We start from the raw sequence: 16,287 nt of genomic DNA, 5'->3' as shown, positions 1-16,287 counted from the left end.
TCCTTAACTACAGAGTTTGGCATCTAAGCGTTACGTCAGACCCTCCTGAATCACAGGCCAGCTCCTTCCTGTTTTGTGCCCTCCAGATTCTTACAACCTGCTTTTTATGCACAAGCTGTTGTCAGCCTGCGCTGGGGGGGTTGTCCTAGGAAGCACAGTGTCATTTGGTTTTCGTCACCCTCCTAGAGCTTCCCCTTGCTTTAAAATGCTTTGGGTGTCAATGTGATGATTGTGAAGTATGGTTGCACTGCCTTAAAAAAAGGAAAACTTCAGAGTTTTTTCATTATTAGTATTACTCATGATGAGTGATGGGGCTGAATTTGTACAAAGAAAGGATGACACAGTTGCCTGGCACTTCCCACTTCCTCAAATGGTGAGAGGTTTTACGGCACAGCCTTTTTCAGCATCCGTTTCCTGCACGGAAGACTTGTGGCATTTTCATAATATCTATTTATTTACAAATGCGCAAGTTTTCTTTATGTGCATCTGTGTTTGAGTGGGGAGGGTGCCAAGAAGCAAGCAGGCATCCAGACAGCCCATTGTAACAGCCAAATTATCAGTTCCTCAAAAGCAACAGCTTCCTTTTTTCAGCCACCTGCAAACCTCCAATTTTCTCTCTCTGTTGCAGCTGAACCCCTTCTGCCTCTGCTTGGGGCCCCTCCAGACATCCTTGTTATTGCACCTTTGTGATGATTTGTGCTCATGATGCTTTGGGGGCAGCCACATGCCATCGCATGTTTCCATGCCATTTCCAATGCTGTTTGTGTCTGCAAATGTATTGGGGAGGTCACATGGCTTCAGTCCAAATGTCAGGGAGTGGGCAGAGGAGGAATGGTGAAGACCACCTCCCCAGCCTAACCCTTCCAGAGAAGAGGAAGACAGTTCAGAATTACAACAGGGGGTTGAGAGAGAGGCAGATGAGGGGAAAAGCTGGGAAATAATGGCAGAGGAGGAGGAGGAGGAAGAAGAAGCACCAGGGGGCTGACAGCTGATGGACTCCGTGTCTTTAGAAAGCATTCCAGCCCCCCCCCCCAAGAGCTCAAAGACAGAGGGCACTAGTGACACCCGTAGAGGAGGTGATGAGGATGACAAATGAGGAAGTGGAGAGTCACTTGGGACAACGCCACTATCCATAAGGCTGCGTTCTAAGGCCTCTCTCTGTAAATACTGAATAAAAAGCAGACGGTGAGAACATTCCTAGTCTTTGTACGTTCCTGGGCCATGGGAGTTGCTGGCAGCCGCCTGACACCAAACCAGTGTATATCCCATAACTTCTCAAGAAATTGCCATATCTTTTTATACCACAAATGTTCTGGTTTATTCCCCCACAGACATTTGTTGCACCACATCTCCTCTGGACAGCAATAACATGGTAGCCTTGGGGGAGCATTGCAGAACCCTCACTAAAGTGGAATGAATCCACCACTCATGCACTATGACTGCTTCAAGGGCATGGTGCAGAAGACATTCACAATGAAGGACCCATCTGGAGGGGCCCTTGGGCAGGTGGAGTAGCTACCAGCCCCTAAAACACCTTCGGTTATCAGGCTATGCAGAAACTACAGAGAGAAGATTGTCTCTGTGCTTGGCAAGTCAAAAGTCCTTCTCCCATAATTAATACAGAAGCACACAAAGCAAAATAATCCATCCTCTTTTGGAGCAAAGGATGAGTATCTGGTGGTGAGATCTCAGTCTCCATGGATCTTTGCAATGCTGCCTCCTAAATTTTGGGAGACGTCAGGCAAGGCATCCTCAGTGGGCCCTCTTCGCTTGCAAAAGATGGGACACGTTACATCGCAATGTTCTTATACACTGTCTGCCCTTATTTGGGTACAAGACAGGGCCAGGTCTTGCCCAACCTAGGCACCCTTTGGAGCCAGGCTTGCATATTCAGGGCCTGATAAGATAGGGAGACTCCCACACACACACCCCCACTTCAAATGCATGGAGTGCTGTAAACACCTTCGCCAGAGCCAGTACAAGAAAGACGTCAAGAAGTACAGATAACTCCCTCGTTCTGGTATGCATTCCTTAGGATCTCTAAGATCTTTTACTTGGTCATCTTCCTCCTTCCTTCCTTTTGCAATGGAGATCAGTTCTTACTCTCATCTCCAGCCTTTCTCTCCACTGACTCCTTTCCTCTCTGTCAGCATCTTTCCTGAACCACAAGGTCCCCGGACTGGAACACACCGCTCTGAGTGAGGCCTTAAAGTTGTGCTGCGATTATTAAAGCAGCTCCACACCATATTCAGGAATAGCTTAGGGGGTGTCCCAAAGCAAGCACATAAAGCTAGGGTGGGGAAGGACCCATGGACCTCCAGAGAAGTTGGTAGGCTATAGCTCCCATTGTCCCTGCCCACTGGCCATTCTGGCTTGGACTGATAGGGGTTGTTGTCCCACAACACCTGGGGGGGGGCATAGGTTCCCTGCTGTTCCTAAAACAGCAATGCAGTGGGGTGGGGACCTCTTTAGGCAGCCACTTCTGAAGCATGGCATCAAGATTTCTCTTTGCTGGACTGCCATTCCATACTTTGCATCCTTACAATTGCCAGGAACAAAAGCCACCAAGATCTGCACCAGCTGCAATAAAACATGTCTCTTCTGTATCGGTCTCCCATTGGAGAATGGCTTGACTTTTCCTGCAATGGTGCACTCTTCCACTGTCTCTTGAGACAGACAGATGCCAGCAATAACAAAAGTGGCTTCCTAGACAGACAGAAAGACAGACAGACAGAGGCTGTAAATCTGGTGTGGGGAACCTCTAGTCCTCTGGATATTGCTGAACTGCAACTCCCATCAGCCCAGCAAGCAGGAATTATGGGAGCTGTAGTTCAGCAACCTTTGGAGGCCCAAAGGTTCCCCTCATCTGCTGTAAATCTTCCTTGGGCAGGTTGTTACTAAAGTTTTTGTCCCTAACTTGGAGCTGATTTTTGCATGTGTGTTCATCACTAGACAACCACCATATCAAGTGATAACTCATATGGGTAAAAAAATCCAACCTGGGAGAAGTTTTGTATCACCTGACTCTGTATTTTCCAGTGGAATTACCGTAGCTCACACATTCAGGCTCCAAATCCTATACCCACGTACCTGGGAGTAAGACCTACTGAACTCAGTGGGACTGAACTTCTGAACAGATTGCGCTGTCAGCTTGCCAGTTGCCAATGTTCAGAAATCAAACAACATGTACTGATGCATAGACTGGACCTTACATTTGTGCATTTGGTTCTGCTGTTTTTTGTGAGGCATCCTTACTAAACTGCATTTTGTTGTAATCTTTGAATGACATTTTCACCACCTTCTCTGTAACGTGTCAGCCTGTGAATTCACATTTATCATTGAGCAGTACTCACCCCTGCAAACTGCTGTCCTGTGGCTAAATGTGCTGATCACCACCCTTTTTCTGACTTGTCTTTCCAGCTCACAACCTCCAAGTACCCGGTGGTGGTGAAGATGGGACATGCTCATTCCGGAATGGGCAAGGTGAGTGGTATAACTTCTCTCCCAAGAGGCGCGAGAATGCAGCCCAGCTCAGTGCCCTTTGGTGGGACGCCTCAAGTGGGCTGATTTATCAGCTGCCCCATTCTGGAAGGAGAGTTGTGTTTTCTTTCGTTTTCCAAGGCGTTATGTGTATTGCGCACTTAGGGTGACTTTTACTTTGGATGCTATCAGGACAGTCACATGTGAATCCACTTTCAGTTTGTGCCGGCCTAAGTTGAGGGTGCAGTCACTCTGCATCATTTCCAATCTGTGCCCAACCTGTAACTTCCTGCTGAAACTACACAACTTTTTATACCACAAATGTTCTGGTTTATTTTTGTCCCGCTTTCATTCAGCACACAGCAATAATGTGTTAGTGTTGTGGAAGCATTTCAGAACGCGTGAAAAAAATCCACCACAAATGCGCTATTACTGTGTCAAGAACATGTTAGAGAATACACCTCAAGCTGAACTCCTGTCTGGTGGGCCACCTTGACGAAGTAGCTTCTCTCCCCTCTTGCTTACCTCTTGAATTTCAATGCTCCAGGCAGCTCTTTGTACTGCTGACTAGACTGGGCCAGCCTTGCTTGGAATGCAAAGGCCACCATCCCCCAGACAAGAGAGCTGTTCAGCTCCTCCTTTGCACTTCCTTCCAAAAGTGCTTTCTCTCCAAAGCATTGCATGGCCGAAGCAGACACCCCTGAAACGATGGCACCTCGTATAATTCCCTAGTTTGCCTCTTGGGTCCCCAAGGGCTCTCTTTCCCAGGTCAGCAGGAGAAGGGAGTGCAGCTGAGCAGGAATCCACTCTCTTTCCCTGAACCCCTCCCAGTATGAGTCTGTCCTCTTAGCAACATTTTGTAGTTGCTGCCTCTTTCAACATCATTGCCCTGCAACTCACAGAGAACTCTGCTTTTTAAAGGCTGGAAGCAGAGGTTGCTCCTAGATGACCTGCTTATTCGTCCTGATTTGCTTGCAGGGAGACTGGACAACATGTATTTGCTCTAGAATTACTAGTACGATCCAAGGAATGGTGGGAGCAACCAAAGGAACCTTAACCAATTTGATGAGCCATTTGCAGTTGCACTGTAACACTTGTATGCACTGGGCATGTGTGCTTGATCTTTTAATCAGCAATTGTTTGCAGGGAGGTTTTCCTTCATTCTGATTTGTTTTGCTACACTTTCCAGTGTGTTTCTCAGCTGTTTGCCTTATTGCAAAAAGTCTGATCTTTTGGGGAAGCAAGTTTGTTGCGCTCAGTCAGCTACATTTCTGTAACCCAAATTTGCTGGAATGCAGTTGAATCCCACTTGGAAATAGCAAGAGCCTGGAAGTGCCTGGATGAACAGTCTAGAAAAGAGTTGAATCTGGTTTGAGACAGGCTTTGCTTCGCATGGGGTCCATCTGCACACCCATTGCCACTCTTTTGTCCATGGCCACTTCTGGTCAAGCAGTTTAAAAAATATTGCTGCCTTTGCAGGGGTTGGACGAGGTGACCCTCAGTGTCCCTTCCAACTCTACCATCATTCTATGAAATCCTGTTGGCCTGAGGGCAAAAGTGGGATGAGCATGAAGACACATCAGGCCTAGTGATCTCTCTTTCAAACCACCTCCAACTTAAAATAATAAAACAAAATTTGCCTCTGGCGCTTGGGAGAATGGACCACGCCCACCTTTTGATTTCCTCTAATTCTTTGGATGAATGAAGCTTGTGGAAAAGTGACGGCAAGTGGCTGTTGTGTGTGTGCAAGTCAAGGACAGGTTTTTAAAGGGGCAGAACCCAGGAGTCGCTCACTGTTTGGGAAGTGGGCTTTGCTTGCGTGGGGCACAATGAGGCAAGGGGAAGCTTCTGTGTGTTTGCTTACAGGTCAAGGTGGAGAACCAGTATGACTTCCAAGACATTGCCAGTGTGGTGGCCCTCACCAAAACCTACGCCACTTCAGAGCCCTTTATTGATGCCAAATATGACGTCCGCATCCAGAAGATTGGCAACAACTACAAGGCCTACATGTGAGCTTGGGGCTGGGGCTGCTGCTGCTTGCCTTTCTCTGCACCCTTGGAGATGCTTCCCGTGATCCCCCCCCCCCCCCGCTTGCCTTCTCAGTGCCGGAGTATAGAGAGGGTGTGATGCAGTCCATCACCCAGGAGAGACAGGTGCCCACAGTGATCCCTCTGTGGCATGTCACGAGTCAGTGGAGGTGCTGCTGGGCATTCTTCCGTATTCCTCTGGGTGGAGAAACAAAACCATTTCTCCCTACAGTCATTGCCTTGTCCCTTTGCCTCCCTGCTACTATCAAGTCTTTCTCTGCAACCTTCCTGACGCTAACAGTGCCTTCTCTCCCATGGCAGGAGAACCTCCGTCTCGGGGAACTGGAAAACCAACACAGGCTCTGCCATGCTGGAGCAAATAGCCATGTCGGACAGGTAAGTGGCAAAGCATCAGAGATGGGGCTCTGATTTGGGTGGAAATGACCGGGAACAATTTTTGCCCAAAGATGGAAACTTACTGGAAGAATGAGAAACCAAGACAGTAAACTTTTTAATACAGAGTGGAAATCATTTATTGAATATTTGCAAAATTATTGTAAACAGATTAAATCATGAGCAGGATTGATGTAAAAATGTGCAGTGGTATAAAATACATATTGATTACAGTGGTACCTCGGGTTAAGAACTTAATTCATTCTGGAGGTCTGTTCTTAACCTGAAACTGTTCTTAACCTGAAGCACCACTTTAGCTAATGGGGTCTCCTCCTGCTGCTGCTGCGCCGCCAAAGCACGATTTCTGTTCTCATCCTGAAGCAAAGTTCTTAACCCGAGGTAATATTTCTGGGTTAGCGGAGTCTGTAACCTGAAGCGTATGTAACCCGAGTTACCACTGTATATGGGATAAAGAAGAATTTGGTTCAATTTGGAAATGCAGCATAAGTATTATAACCATAGGGAACCGCAGAAAGAGGGGGAGGGAAGTCAAAACATGCTATATATAATAATTTGTATTTTTGTCTTTATTTGTTCTTTGCAAAATGAAAATCATAAATAAAATTATATTAAAAACGAAAATGACTGGGAACTGAAGGGGAGTGGATTACATCCAGGGTCTGGCAAAGAGGAGGCCTTCCTGTCTAAAGGTAATGAGACGGAGGCTCTCACTTGCTCCCCTCATGGGCTCAGAGTCACCACTGCTCTCTTCCCCTCCCCGACCCCCGGATCACCAACAGGTACAAGCTGTGGGTGGACACTTGCTCAGAAATCTTTGGTGGTTTGGACATCTGTGCTGTGGAGGCTCTGCATGGGAAGGATGGACGGGACCATATCATCGAGGTGAGGCGCTGGGCACATGGGCACCTGCACCTGCCTGTGCATGGTTCTCGCCCCCACTTGCCCTAAATATGAATCAGCTTGCAAATTGCTTTTTAAAGGAAGCCTGTTGATTAATTGAAGACTTTTGAGTGAGCAATCTACCTTTTGTCTGTTATTTATAACCAACGCAAATGAACTTCAGACCTTTAGTGTGTAGGCCTTACCAGAGATCCAGGGTGGCATTGTGGATAGGCTGCCACAGACCATAGAATCGTAGAATTGTAGAGTTGGGAGGGACCCTGAGGGTCATCTAGTCCAACCCCCTGCAATGCCGGATTTGTTTGGCCAACATGGGGCTCAAACCCATGACCCTGAGATGAAGAGCCTCGTGCTCTGCCGGCTGAAAGGCCCTGCTCCAAATCCCTGCTCAGCTGCGAAGCTCGGCTGTGGCCTCAGGCCTGTTCCTGCCTTTACCAGACCTCATAAGGTTGCTGTGAGTTAAAGGAGGGTGGCTCCACGCAGCCTGGCCTGAGCTCAACAGATGTTGCCTGGGATAAAACTGCAACCCCTAAAATGCATGTTTTGGAGATATTAACTACTCACAGTTTGAAACTACCATTCGTTCTTAGAATGAAAGACCTTTTTTGTTCTTCATTTGCTATTGCATAAACACACAAGAACCAAAATAGCTCCCCATAGACTAAGAAGTCCTTAATTTGCTGCCTGCCCCCCAAAATTTTGTTTTATGTTAAAAATGCATTCATTGAATAAAATGGGACCACACAAATGAAAGCTTGAGCTGTTTAATCTGCTGATTAAATCTATTGAAGGTAGCAGGTCTTGTTTTTCACCCCATGTGGTTAAACCTGTGCTTAATGTGCTGTCCTGCTTTGGAGAGCTCTGCTGCACATTGAGAAAATCCATTCAGCTGCCCAGTCCATTGGATGCCATTGCAGCCGCATCCATCCTTGAGAATGACAAGAGGTGGTGTGTCCCTCACTCTGCCCCACACTGCCTTTTCCATGTGCCTTCGGGGTGGGGGGACACTTGCGCCCTCTAAAGGCGACAAAGTGCTAAAAGTCAGCGGGGCCACAGTGGATCCCAGCCAGCGACTTCTTGGCTTCCTGGATCAGGCTGCATTTTTGAGTCACCACCCGTTGCCTCATGCGGTTCTGTTAATACTACTGCTTAGCGCTTTTATACATATTTTCTCAGTAATCCTTTCCTCAAATATCCTGTAATGTGGCTTATCATCACGATCTCCAGACTTGGAGGGAGGGATAGTGTGTGTGTGGCAAGGCCCCCTCAGATGCGTGATTTGAACTGGGAACCTTTTGTTTTCAGCACAGCCTCTTTGCTACTGTGCCATGCTAAGCCTGGCTGTATTTGACATGCTAAGCCTGGCTGTATTTCTTATTTCCTGATTGTCTCCATCTACATGTTTGGCTTTGAGCCTTAGGAAACCCCATTGTCTGTGTGCTGGGTGTATCTTACATAACTAATTTAAAACAGGGGTGGGGAGCCAGATCCCATCAGCTCCAACCCAACATGGCCCATGGTGAGGAATGATGGGAGTTGTAGTTCAGCAATGCCTGGAGGGATGCAGGTTCCCCATCCCTGACCTTTTGCAAAAGACCCTCCTGCTTCCCCACTCAGCCTGATTTGGGAAAGGAGATCACCACCTGCTCTTTCTCCTTCTTATCTCAGGTTGTGGGATCCTCCATGCCATTAATTGGAGACCACCAGGATGAAGACAAGCACCTGATAGTGGAGCTGGTGCTGACACGCATGGCACAGGCCATCCCTCGCACACCTGTGCCCTCGCCTGTGCGCTCGGCCTCAGGACAACATGCCCAGGTATTGCACCTCCTTTCTCTTCCCCTTTACGCTCCCCGAGATGAGGCTTTCACTGCACAATCTCCAGGCATCTCTTACCGGAAGTAACTTCCATGAACTTCTGCAGAGTTGCTTTTAGGTGAAGTGGGGATAGGATTGCAGCTTTCACCTCATCACCACAACTGTGTGTGTCCCTATATGTAATGATTATTCATCACTTCCTCAAAAGCAAAGGAGAAGGGACCATAGGCAGAGGGATGGCAGAGCAGGGGACTGTGCGGAAGTGTGTGTTCACTCATGGCTGTGGTTACCTTGGGGCTCTGGCCTGGGGTCTCTGTGTTGTAGCTCCATGGAACAGCCCAGTGCATGTGCCACTGCTTGCAAGGCCCCTGACATCTTCCCAAGTCAAAAGGTTGCTGGGTCAAGATGACGTGGCGCTCAGGATATGGAGACCCCAGAGACGCGTTGCCAGTCAGAGCTGACATTCACAGTCACAAACTGTCCTGCTGGATCTGACCAAGACTCCACCTGGCCCAGTGTCCTGATTCCAGCCTTGGACAGCCAGATGCCTCGGGGAAGCTTACAAGTGGAGTCAGAAGCAGCATCCCCAGCACTTGGTATCCAGAGCTCATAGCTACCTCCAGAGGTTCTGTCAATGCCCGGTGGCTCCTTGCTACTGGCAAACCTGTTTGCCTCTTCAAGTCCTCTCAGCTAGTCATTGGGTGTCTGCACACACACAGCATGAGCATGTGCATTTGGCACTCAATGCAGGTGCCTTTTGGGGGTGCTGTACACATCATCCCTTCGTCACCCCATTTCCCCGCTATTTTGCTTTGCGCCAAGAATGCACTTCTCAAGCGCTTCCTGCCTATGTAAGCCCACCCAGAGAGAGCGCTTTCTCAGGGCACCTCCAGCTGGGACAGAACTACTGATGCTGAAGGGCTGCGCAGCTCCCCGCACCATGTTTAACTTGTCTATGAATGAAATAGGCAAAGCAGGAAGTGGTAAACTTATCTGCCTTTGTATACTGAAAAATATCCTCGGTGCATCAGGAAAGCAACGCTTTCAAAAGACTGGGTGTTTGTTTGTTTTTGTTTTAAAAAACAAGGTGTGTGGAAACACTAAACAAGAGGAGGGGAATAGAGCGCACTGTTGCACACTAGTTAGAAATATGCCCACCTTTGTGTGCAGACAACATGGAAGTCACTGTTGCTTTATATAATGTTATCGCACACAGGAGTGCACAACTGCAAACTGCTGTGTTCAAAAGTGCTATGTGAAGAAACAAAAGTCCTGTGCTTTTCAAAGGTTAGGTGTGTACACAACCTTTGTCACCCTATTGAGTGAGGGGGACTCAAGTAGCTGAGAAGCACTGCTTGGCTGCAGGATGGGGGCGCTGGCGTGGAGACCACCAGATGCTGATGGACTCTAGCTCTTCTCGGCCCCAGTCTTCATGCCCAATGGTTGGGGACGAGGCAGTTGTGGTCTTCACAACTGGAGAGCACCTGGTTCCTCCATTCCTGCTGTAAACCCTTCCCTGGCTGAGCCATGTGGCCCCTCAGGCTCAGTGGAGTGCCTTAAGTTCTGCTATTAGGAAAAGTGGAGAAAACCACATCTTGCTCTCTGACTCTCCTCCACACTTTGTGACCAACAAGTAGATGGTTGCTCCACCTCAGTATTTCCCAACTTGGTGCTCTCCAGATGTTGCCCAGCATCAGCCAGCGTGGCCAGGGTTCAAGGGCACTGGGCAGGCAAAGGGCAGTGCTGTGGCACCATTCTGGGGAGAGGCTGTTCTGACTCCATAGAAGAGCAGCTTCTTCGTATTTTACAAAAACAAGAGAGAGGGGAAAGGTGTCTCCCTTGGCTCTTTCCCCGATTATGGGATGTTCTGTGTTCTGCTCCACTTGCTGATGGGGGCCTACCCAGGAGATCCAATGGAGCAGAAGTCCCATGGGACCCACCTGCCCATGTCTCTTCTCTTGGTGTGCTTGGTCAGGTGGGCATCCCCAGACGGTGCTGGGCGTGAGCAGCCCCATGGGCATGCTAGGGAAGGATTCACAGCCAGGAACAAGACTAAGACCACAGTGGCAGTGGTGGGAGCTGTCATCTTCACAATGTTGGGAGGCCATCAGGCTCCTCCAGCCCTGCTTGAGAAGCTTGCCTCTTGGGCAGGTGATGATTGGCGAAATACACATGGAGAATGGCACCAGCTGGGCCAGAAGGTATGGAAATGTCCAGCCTCTGAGAGAAGAAGATGGGAATGTGGTTCTGACCATTCCCTGCCATTAATCTTTCACTTTGGTTCTGTCCTCAGGCTCAGCCAGCTCCAGTTGGGCAGCGACAAGGCCCTCCAGCCCAGCAGAGACCCCCGCCACAGGGTAAGGACCCAACATCAAGAAGGCCAGGGAACTGGGGCTCACACGAGGGTGCAGAAGGGCTCATAAGTCTGGAGCTGGGGGGAGAGGCTTAGAATCCTAGAATCGTAGAGCTGGAGGGACCCCGGGGGTCGTCTCATCCAACCCCCTGCAAGAACCCACCACCGCCCCAGGGAGTCTGCTTCACTTGGGAAGTTGTGGCTCTCCTTACCAGAAGCCTTCTGTGTGTGCGTAATCACTGGGTTGGGATTTCTGAGGACTCATTTCAGTCGTGACAGGTTTCTTCTCTCTCCTTCTCTCTCCTGCCAGGAGGCCCACAGCACCCGCCTCCGGGCTCCCAGCGCCCTCCTTCTCAGCAGCGCCCTCCCCCGCAAGGCCAGCAGCTCTCGGGCCTCTCCCCTCAGCCAGGGGGCCCCCCAATGGGCCAGCGCCTGCCCAGCCCCACCACCCACCAGCCTCCGCCGCAGGCACAGCAGCGCCCGGCGGGGCAACGCCAGCCCGGCCCGGGGGCCCAGCAGCCTCGCCAGCAGGGCCCGCCATCCGCACCACAGTCCCCCCAGCCCCAGAGGGGTCCGAGCCCCAGCGGAGGCGGGCAGCAGCCGTGGCAACAAGGGTCCCCTCAGCAGCAGCAGCAGCAGCAGCGGCCTGGGGGAGCAGGCCCACCCAAGGCAACCTCCGGGGGGCCCCCAGGGCCACAGCAGCAGCAGCCGCCGCCACAACAGCGCCCCCCAGCAGCTGGAGGTCAACCACGGCAACATCCACGGCAGGGCAGCCAGGGGGGCCCACCTCAGCAGCGCCCTCCGGGGGCAGGAGCACAGCAGCAGCGCCCAGCACCTCCCACAACCCAGCAGCCAAGGCCTAGCACTCAGGGGCAGGGCCCCGGGGGGCCCGGGCAGCAAGGCGGCCGCCCTCCACCAAGCCAAGGCAAACCACAAGTGGCCCAGAAACCCAGCCAGGACCTGCCTCCCCCCCAGCCCCAGCTGAAGTAAGCGGTGGACTCCGGGGCTCCTTGGGGAGGGCGGGAGGGGCAGCTGGAAGCAGTCATGGCTCCTTTCCTGTGTTGCCGGCTTAGCTGGGGGGGGCAGCTGGGTGTGGTGACTTGGCAGGATGCTGGGGGGGGCAGTGGGGGCCAGCTTCTCAGGTGCTATGGGGAATTGCACAAAGATGAGAGAGAATGGAGTGGCGGGGCGGGGGGGCTGGGAATGAAAGCTCACTTGCCCACAGGAAGCCCTTCCCAGCTACCCTCTCACAAGCCTCCAGGGCTCCTGGGAACAGCACTTCTCCAAGCTTTCCTTTGCTGTCAGTGAGAGCAAGGAAGCTCCAGATGGAAAGCCATCACACCCCTGAAACAGAACTGAGTCACTAGGTTCCCCTGTTCACCCTGCTAAAGAGCAACACTGCTTTCAAATAATGATTTGTTCAAAATGTGACATTTCAGAATTAACATTGTCCATGTTGAATTTCAGATTTTGCTTCTGAAAATCAACTTTAGGAAGCCAAGTGCATAGCTCAGGCCTGATGGAGTTTTCAGCAGTGGTGTTTGCATTAGGTTAAGTTAAAACCAGGGTAGGTGGGTGCTTTTCATGAACACTTGAGCTGCGTGTGAAAAGGACGCCTCCAGCCCTCCAGCCGAACGAAGGTGAAAGTGTTTGCCTGTTCAGAGTGAGGGAAGTAGTGCCCTGGCTTTGTAATGACAATAGCTAAATTTGATTGGCTGTGTGGTGCCATCCATGGGCCTAGCTGGGGGGCAGCTGTCCCCCCTAAATCAAGCAAATAAATAAAAATACTTAACTGACCAATTGTGCCACAGATAACTCAGTTCTGCCCCCGCCCCAGTAAATCCTGGGGGGTATGCCCGTGGTGTCATCACATAATCTGACTGTTACTTGACCCCAGGGATCACAAAAGATAAAAGAGGGTGAAGAGGCTGCTGGGACCAGGGCAGCAGACAAACCCAGAGAGCTGAGCACTTGGGGTTTCAGGGGACACCCCACCTCTCCACCCCCTCCAGCCTGACTTCCTGCCAAAAATGTTTCCTTGCACATCTAGTGCATCCCTTAACAAAGCCAGCAGGCCTGGGGCTTCCTCTCACGTTTCTGAAGGCAACAGGTTCTACTTGAAATTGGAAAAGCTGCAAAAACACACACACCCCTTGACCTGGAGAAACCTTGCATCCGAATTAGAGGGATGCGCCTGAGAATTCACCTCCCTCGAAGGACTGCTCCGTTTCGCGGAGCCGGAGGCCATTCCCTGCTCTCTGCTTCCCCCTGCTGGACATGCCGTCCTTGGCCCTTGTAGTTTCGAGGGGGGCGGGAGGTGCGGGGGGCGCAGAGAACTGCATCCCCCCCACGTGCCTCCTTCAGCGCGCGGTGCTTGTTTCCTTCACTCTCCCAGGAAGGAGGGGGGATGCTTCCCAAACGCAACCCCCCCCCCTCTGTCTCTCTCCCTGCCCCTCACCCCCCCCTGCATTTCTCGAAGACGCAAGTTTCTCTTGCCTGGCCTGATATTAATAGTGTGTTTCTCATCTCTCCGCCTCTCCTCCCCCTTTCCCCCTCCCCTCTTTCCTGCCCCCCACCCCTCCCTCGCTGCCCCGTAGCAAATCCCAGTCTCTGACCAATACCTTCCCCCTTGCAGAGGCGCCGGTGCCGCGGGGGAGCCTTAGTCAGGACGAAGTGCGAGCTGAGAGCATCCGCAGCCTCCGACAGAGCTTCGCCAGCCTCTTCTCCGACTGAGAGACTCCCCCTCCACGCTGGGACCCCGGACCCCCCCCCGGACCCCCCCGCGCCCCCTGCCCCCCTCTCCCCTTCCTCGCTCCTGCCGCAAGGGACGCGCAAGCCCCTGCCATTTGTCCGTCTTGGGCCGGGGAGAATCGGGGGGGGGCTGGGGGGAGCCAGCGAGGGAGCCCTTGGCAAGAGAGGGGCGCCTGGCTCCCTGGCGCAGGTGAGGGGGGAGCTCCTGGCCGCTCCGAAGTAGCGCCCATGGCAGGAGCCAAACTGGCAGACCCCTGGCTACGTCTCTGGCTGGAAAGCCAGCCTGAAAGGTCACCATACCTGCCAGAATGGATCGGGGCCAAATGAATGGCAGGGCTTTGTGTGTCCAGTGATGCTTCAGACTGTGGAGTCATTTTTGAAAATAATTCTATACATCTCACAAGTCTATCGTCTGCAAAGCTGGATTCTGAAATATTTTCCCACCCCACCCTAAATCAATTTCAAGAGCTCCACTTTCCTGCAGAGGGAGCCTCCGATAAAAAAAATTGCCGATGAATCCCCCACCCAAACTCAATTTGTCCCAGCTCCCTGTTTCATCAAACCAATTCTCCGTATGCTTTGCTGCCTCCTCCCCATGAAGAGGAGCCCACCCCACCCCCCACAATTAATGCTTCCCAGCACACCCCCTGGCAGTGCGCATCTCCCTGCCTGCATTCCTTGGAGTCCTCCTTGAACCCAAGGCTGGAGATTTCTCAAGTCCACGTCTCTTCTAACATGAATATGCAAACTCTGCCCGGCTCTCTTCTCCTAGCCCCGATGCTGGTGGGGGCGGGGGCGTCCCCAGAGGAGAGGAGAGGGGTCTCCGGGGATCTCTGTACATAGCACGAGGGAGGGGACCCCTCCTGGGCCATGTCTGTGTTTGTGGCCACAAAGGTGTTTGTGTTGCTGTTTGTGAATAAGCCAACCTAGCGCCAATGCGCTCCCCTCCAACCCACCCAGTGTCCCTCTTGGTAGCTTCCCCAGCTGCCAACCACCACCACCTCGGCTACAGGTCCCCCCCCCTTTCACACAGACCCCTTAGCGATTGGCAGCCTCCCCCCACCTTCCTTCCCTTGGGAACAGAATACTTGGCAAGCCTTAAACCCAGTTTACCTACCTACCCCTCTCTACCCCTAATTGCAGTGTTCCCATGACTGTTGTGGTTTGAGGTCCACTTGTTGCCAGGGAGCTTCCAGGCAGTGGGCAGGACCAGCCGTGCTCTCCCTTCTGGTCTGAGCTGGATGCTGGCCTATGCTCTGATCCACTGCCCCTGTGGATTGGAGGGCCAGCCGGCCACCGATGGGGAGAGAGCGTCAAATCACAGCATGGTAGAGCTGGGCAGGCGCCAAGGGTCCTCTAGCCCAATTCCCCGCAATGCAGGAATCTCAGCCAGAGCGTCCCTGACAGGCGGCCTTCCAAGGAAGGAGAGCCCGCCACTTCTCATGGGAGTCCAGATGTTTAGTAGGTTTCTCCTCACTTCTAACTCGAACCCAGATTTGTTAACCCCACTCCCCGCCTGGCCATAGTCCCTCATCCCCACTCATGGATCCGACCTTCTCAGAGAACAGCCATACTACTGCCGCTGTAGCCAAGGGATGCTTTCGCCATCTTGGGTCAGTGGCTGAAAGACGAGCACCCATTGGACATTTGAGGGGGCGTTTTTTATTCAATGTTCAAAACCCAGAGCTTGATTCCTCCCACTCCCTATTTGTACATAAACTCAAGAGAGAAACTCCCCACTATATTTTTGTGATTCCCTTTTCCTCTAAAGTTGTGTCGCCTGCCCCCTGCCCCCCTTTGAAAAAAACACTGAAACGAAACACTGGGGCGGGGAGAGGGAATGCCACTCAACGCGTGATGGTCTGGTAGCTGCAAAGTCGCGTGTTGTAGACGTGTTGTGACATGACGCTTTGAGCTGTGTTTGCAACCTATTGCCAGGGTTGGGGAGGGAGAAGACTAAAGGGGTGTCCAGGCAGCCCCTGCGTAATGCACCCCTTTTCTCTCCCTCAACCTCTTCTCCCCAGGCAGATGCTCCTTCTTCCCCACTCAAGGAATCTGGGGAGGGCAATTTAAAGTGCTAACTTGTTATATCTTTGTTATTTATTCTTGTCTGGAAAGTGCACCCCCTTTCCCACACTCTTCCCATGGGGATAGAGGCCTTTCCTATTGCTGTGATTCTGTCTCTGTGTGGATCAAAGTTTCAATGGATCAGTGGTGTAAAAGACAAAAATAAATATATTATATAAATATAAAAAAACAAACACCCTCAAACCTGCTGAAAAAATGCACACATTTTGTGGCTGGAAAGAAACCAATAGAAAGATATATATAAATATATATATATATTATGCAGAGAAAGAGTTATATATGTACCAAGATATTAAACTGGAGAAATGATAAGAAGAAATTTGTGTATTATTGGAGGTGTGGGACAAAGGGGCGAAAAGTACCTCTGGAATAAGAGATTCTGCCCTGTTTCCAAGGGATGGCCCAAGGTGTTTTCAGTGACTGCAAATGGCACCCGCTGGTCGAAACCACCACCCC

The 16,287-nt window shown here is 51.3% G+C and overlaps 1 protein-coding gene across 3 annotated transcripts in view; it reads left to right on the top strand.

Moving 5' to 3' along the window:
- SYN1 (synapsin I) overlaps positions 1-15,553 on the top strand; it is a 116,053-nt gene extending 100,500 nt beyond the window's left edge. For 2 of the 3 annotated variants that reach the window (XM_079958701.1, XM_079958703.1), the window contains exons 6-13: positions 3,421-3,483; positions 5,347-5,489; positions 5,829-5,903; positions 6,701-6,803; positions 8,490-8,639; positions 10,933-10,996; positions 11,303-11,978; positions 13,590-15,553. In XM_079958701.1, the coding sequence (XP_079814827.1) occupies positions 3,421-3,483; positions 5,347-5,489; positions 5,829-5,903; positions 6,701-6,803; positions 8,490-8,639; positions 10,933-10,996; positions 11,303-11,978; positions 13,590-13,725 (1,410 nt within the window). In that variant the 3' untranslated portion in view covers positions 13,726-15,553. The remainder of the gene's footprint in view (positions 1-3,420; positions 3,484-5,346; positions 5,490-5,828; positions 5,904-6,700; positions 6,804-8,489; positions 8,640-10,932; positions 10,997-11,302; positions 11,979-13,589) is intronic. The other variant, XM_079958702.1, reaches the window with a different exon arrangement.
- Positions 15,554-16,287: the final 734 nt, after the last annotated feature.

Source organism: Podarcis cretensis (assembly GCF_951804945.1).
Source record: "Podarcis cretensis genome assembly, chromosome: 17".
In the NCBI taxonomy this organism is placed as follows: domain Eukaryota; kingdom Metazoa; phylum Chordata; class Lepidosauria; order Squamata; family Lacertidae; genus Podarcis; species Podarcis cretensis.
Note: the sequence above shows the minus strand (reverse complement) of the source record. Positions and strands in the feature narration are given on the sequence as shown.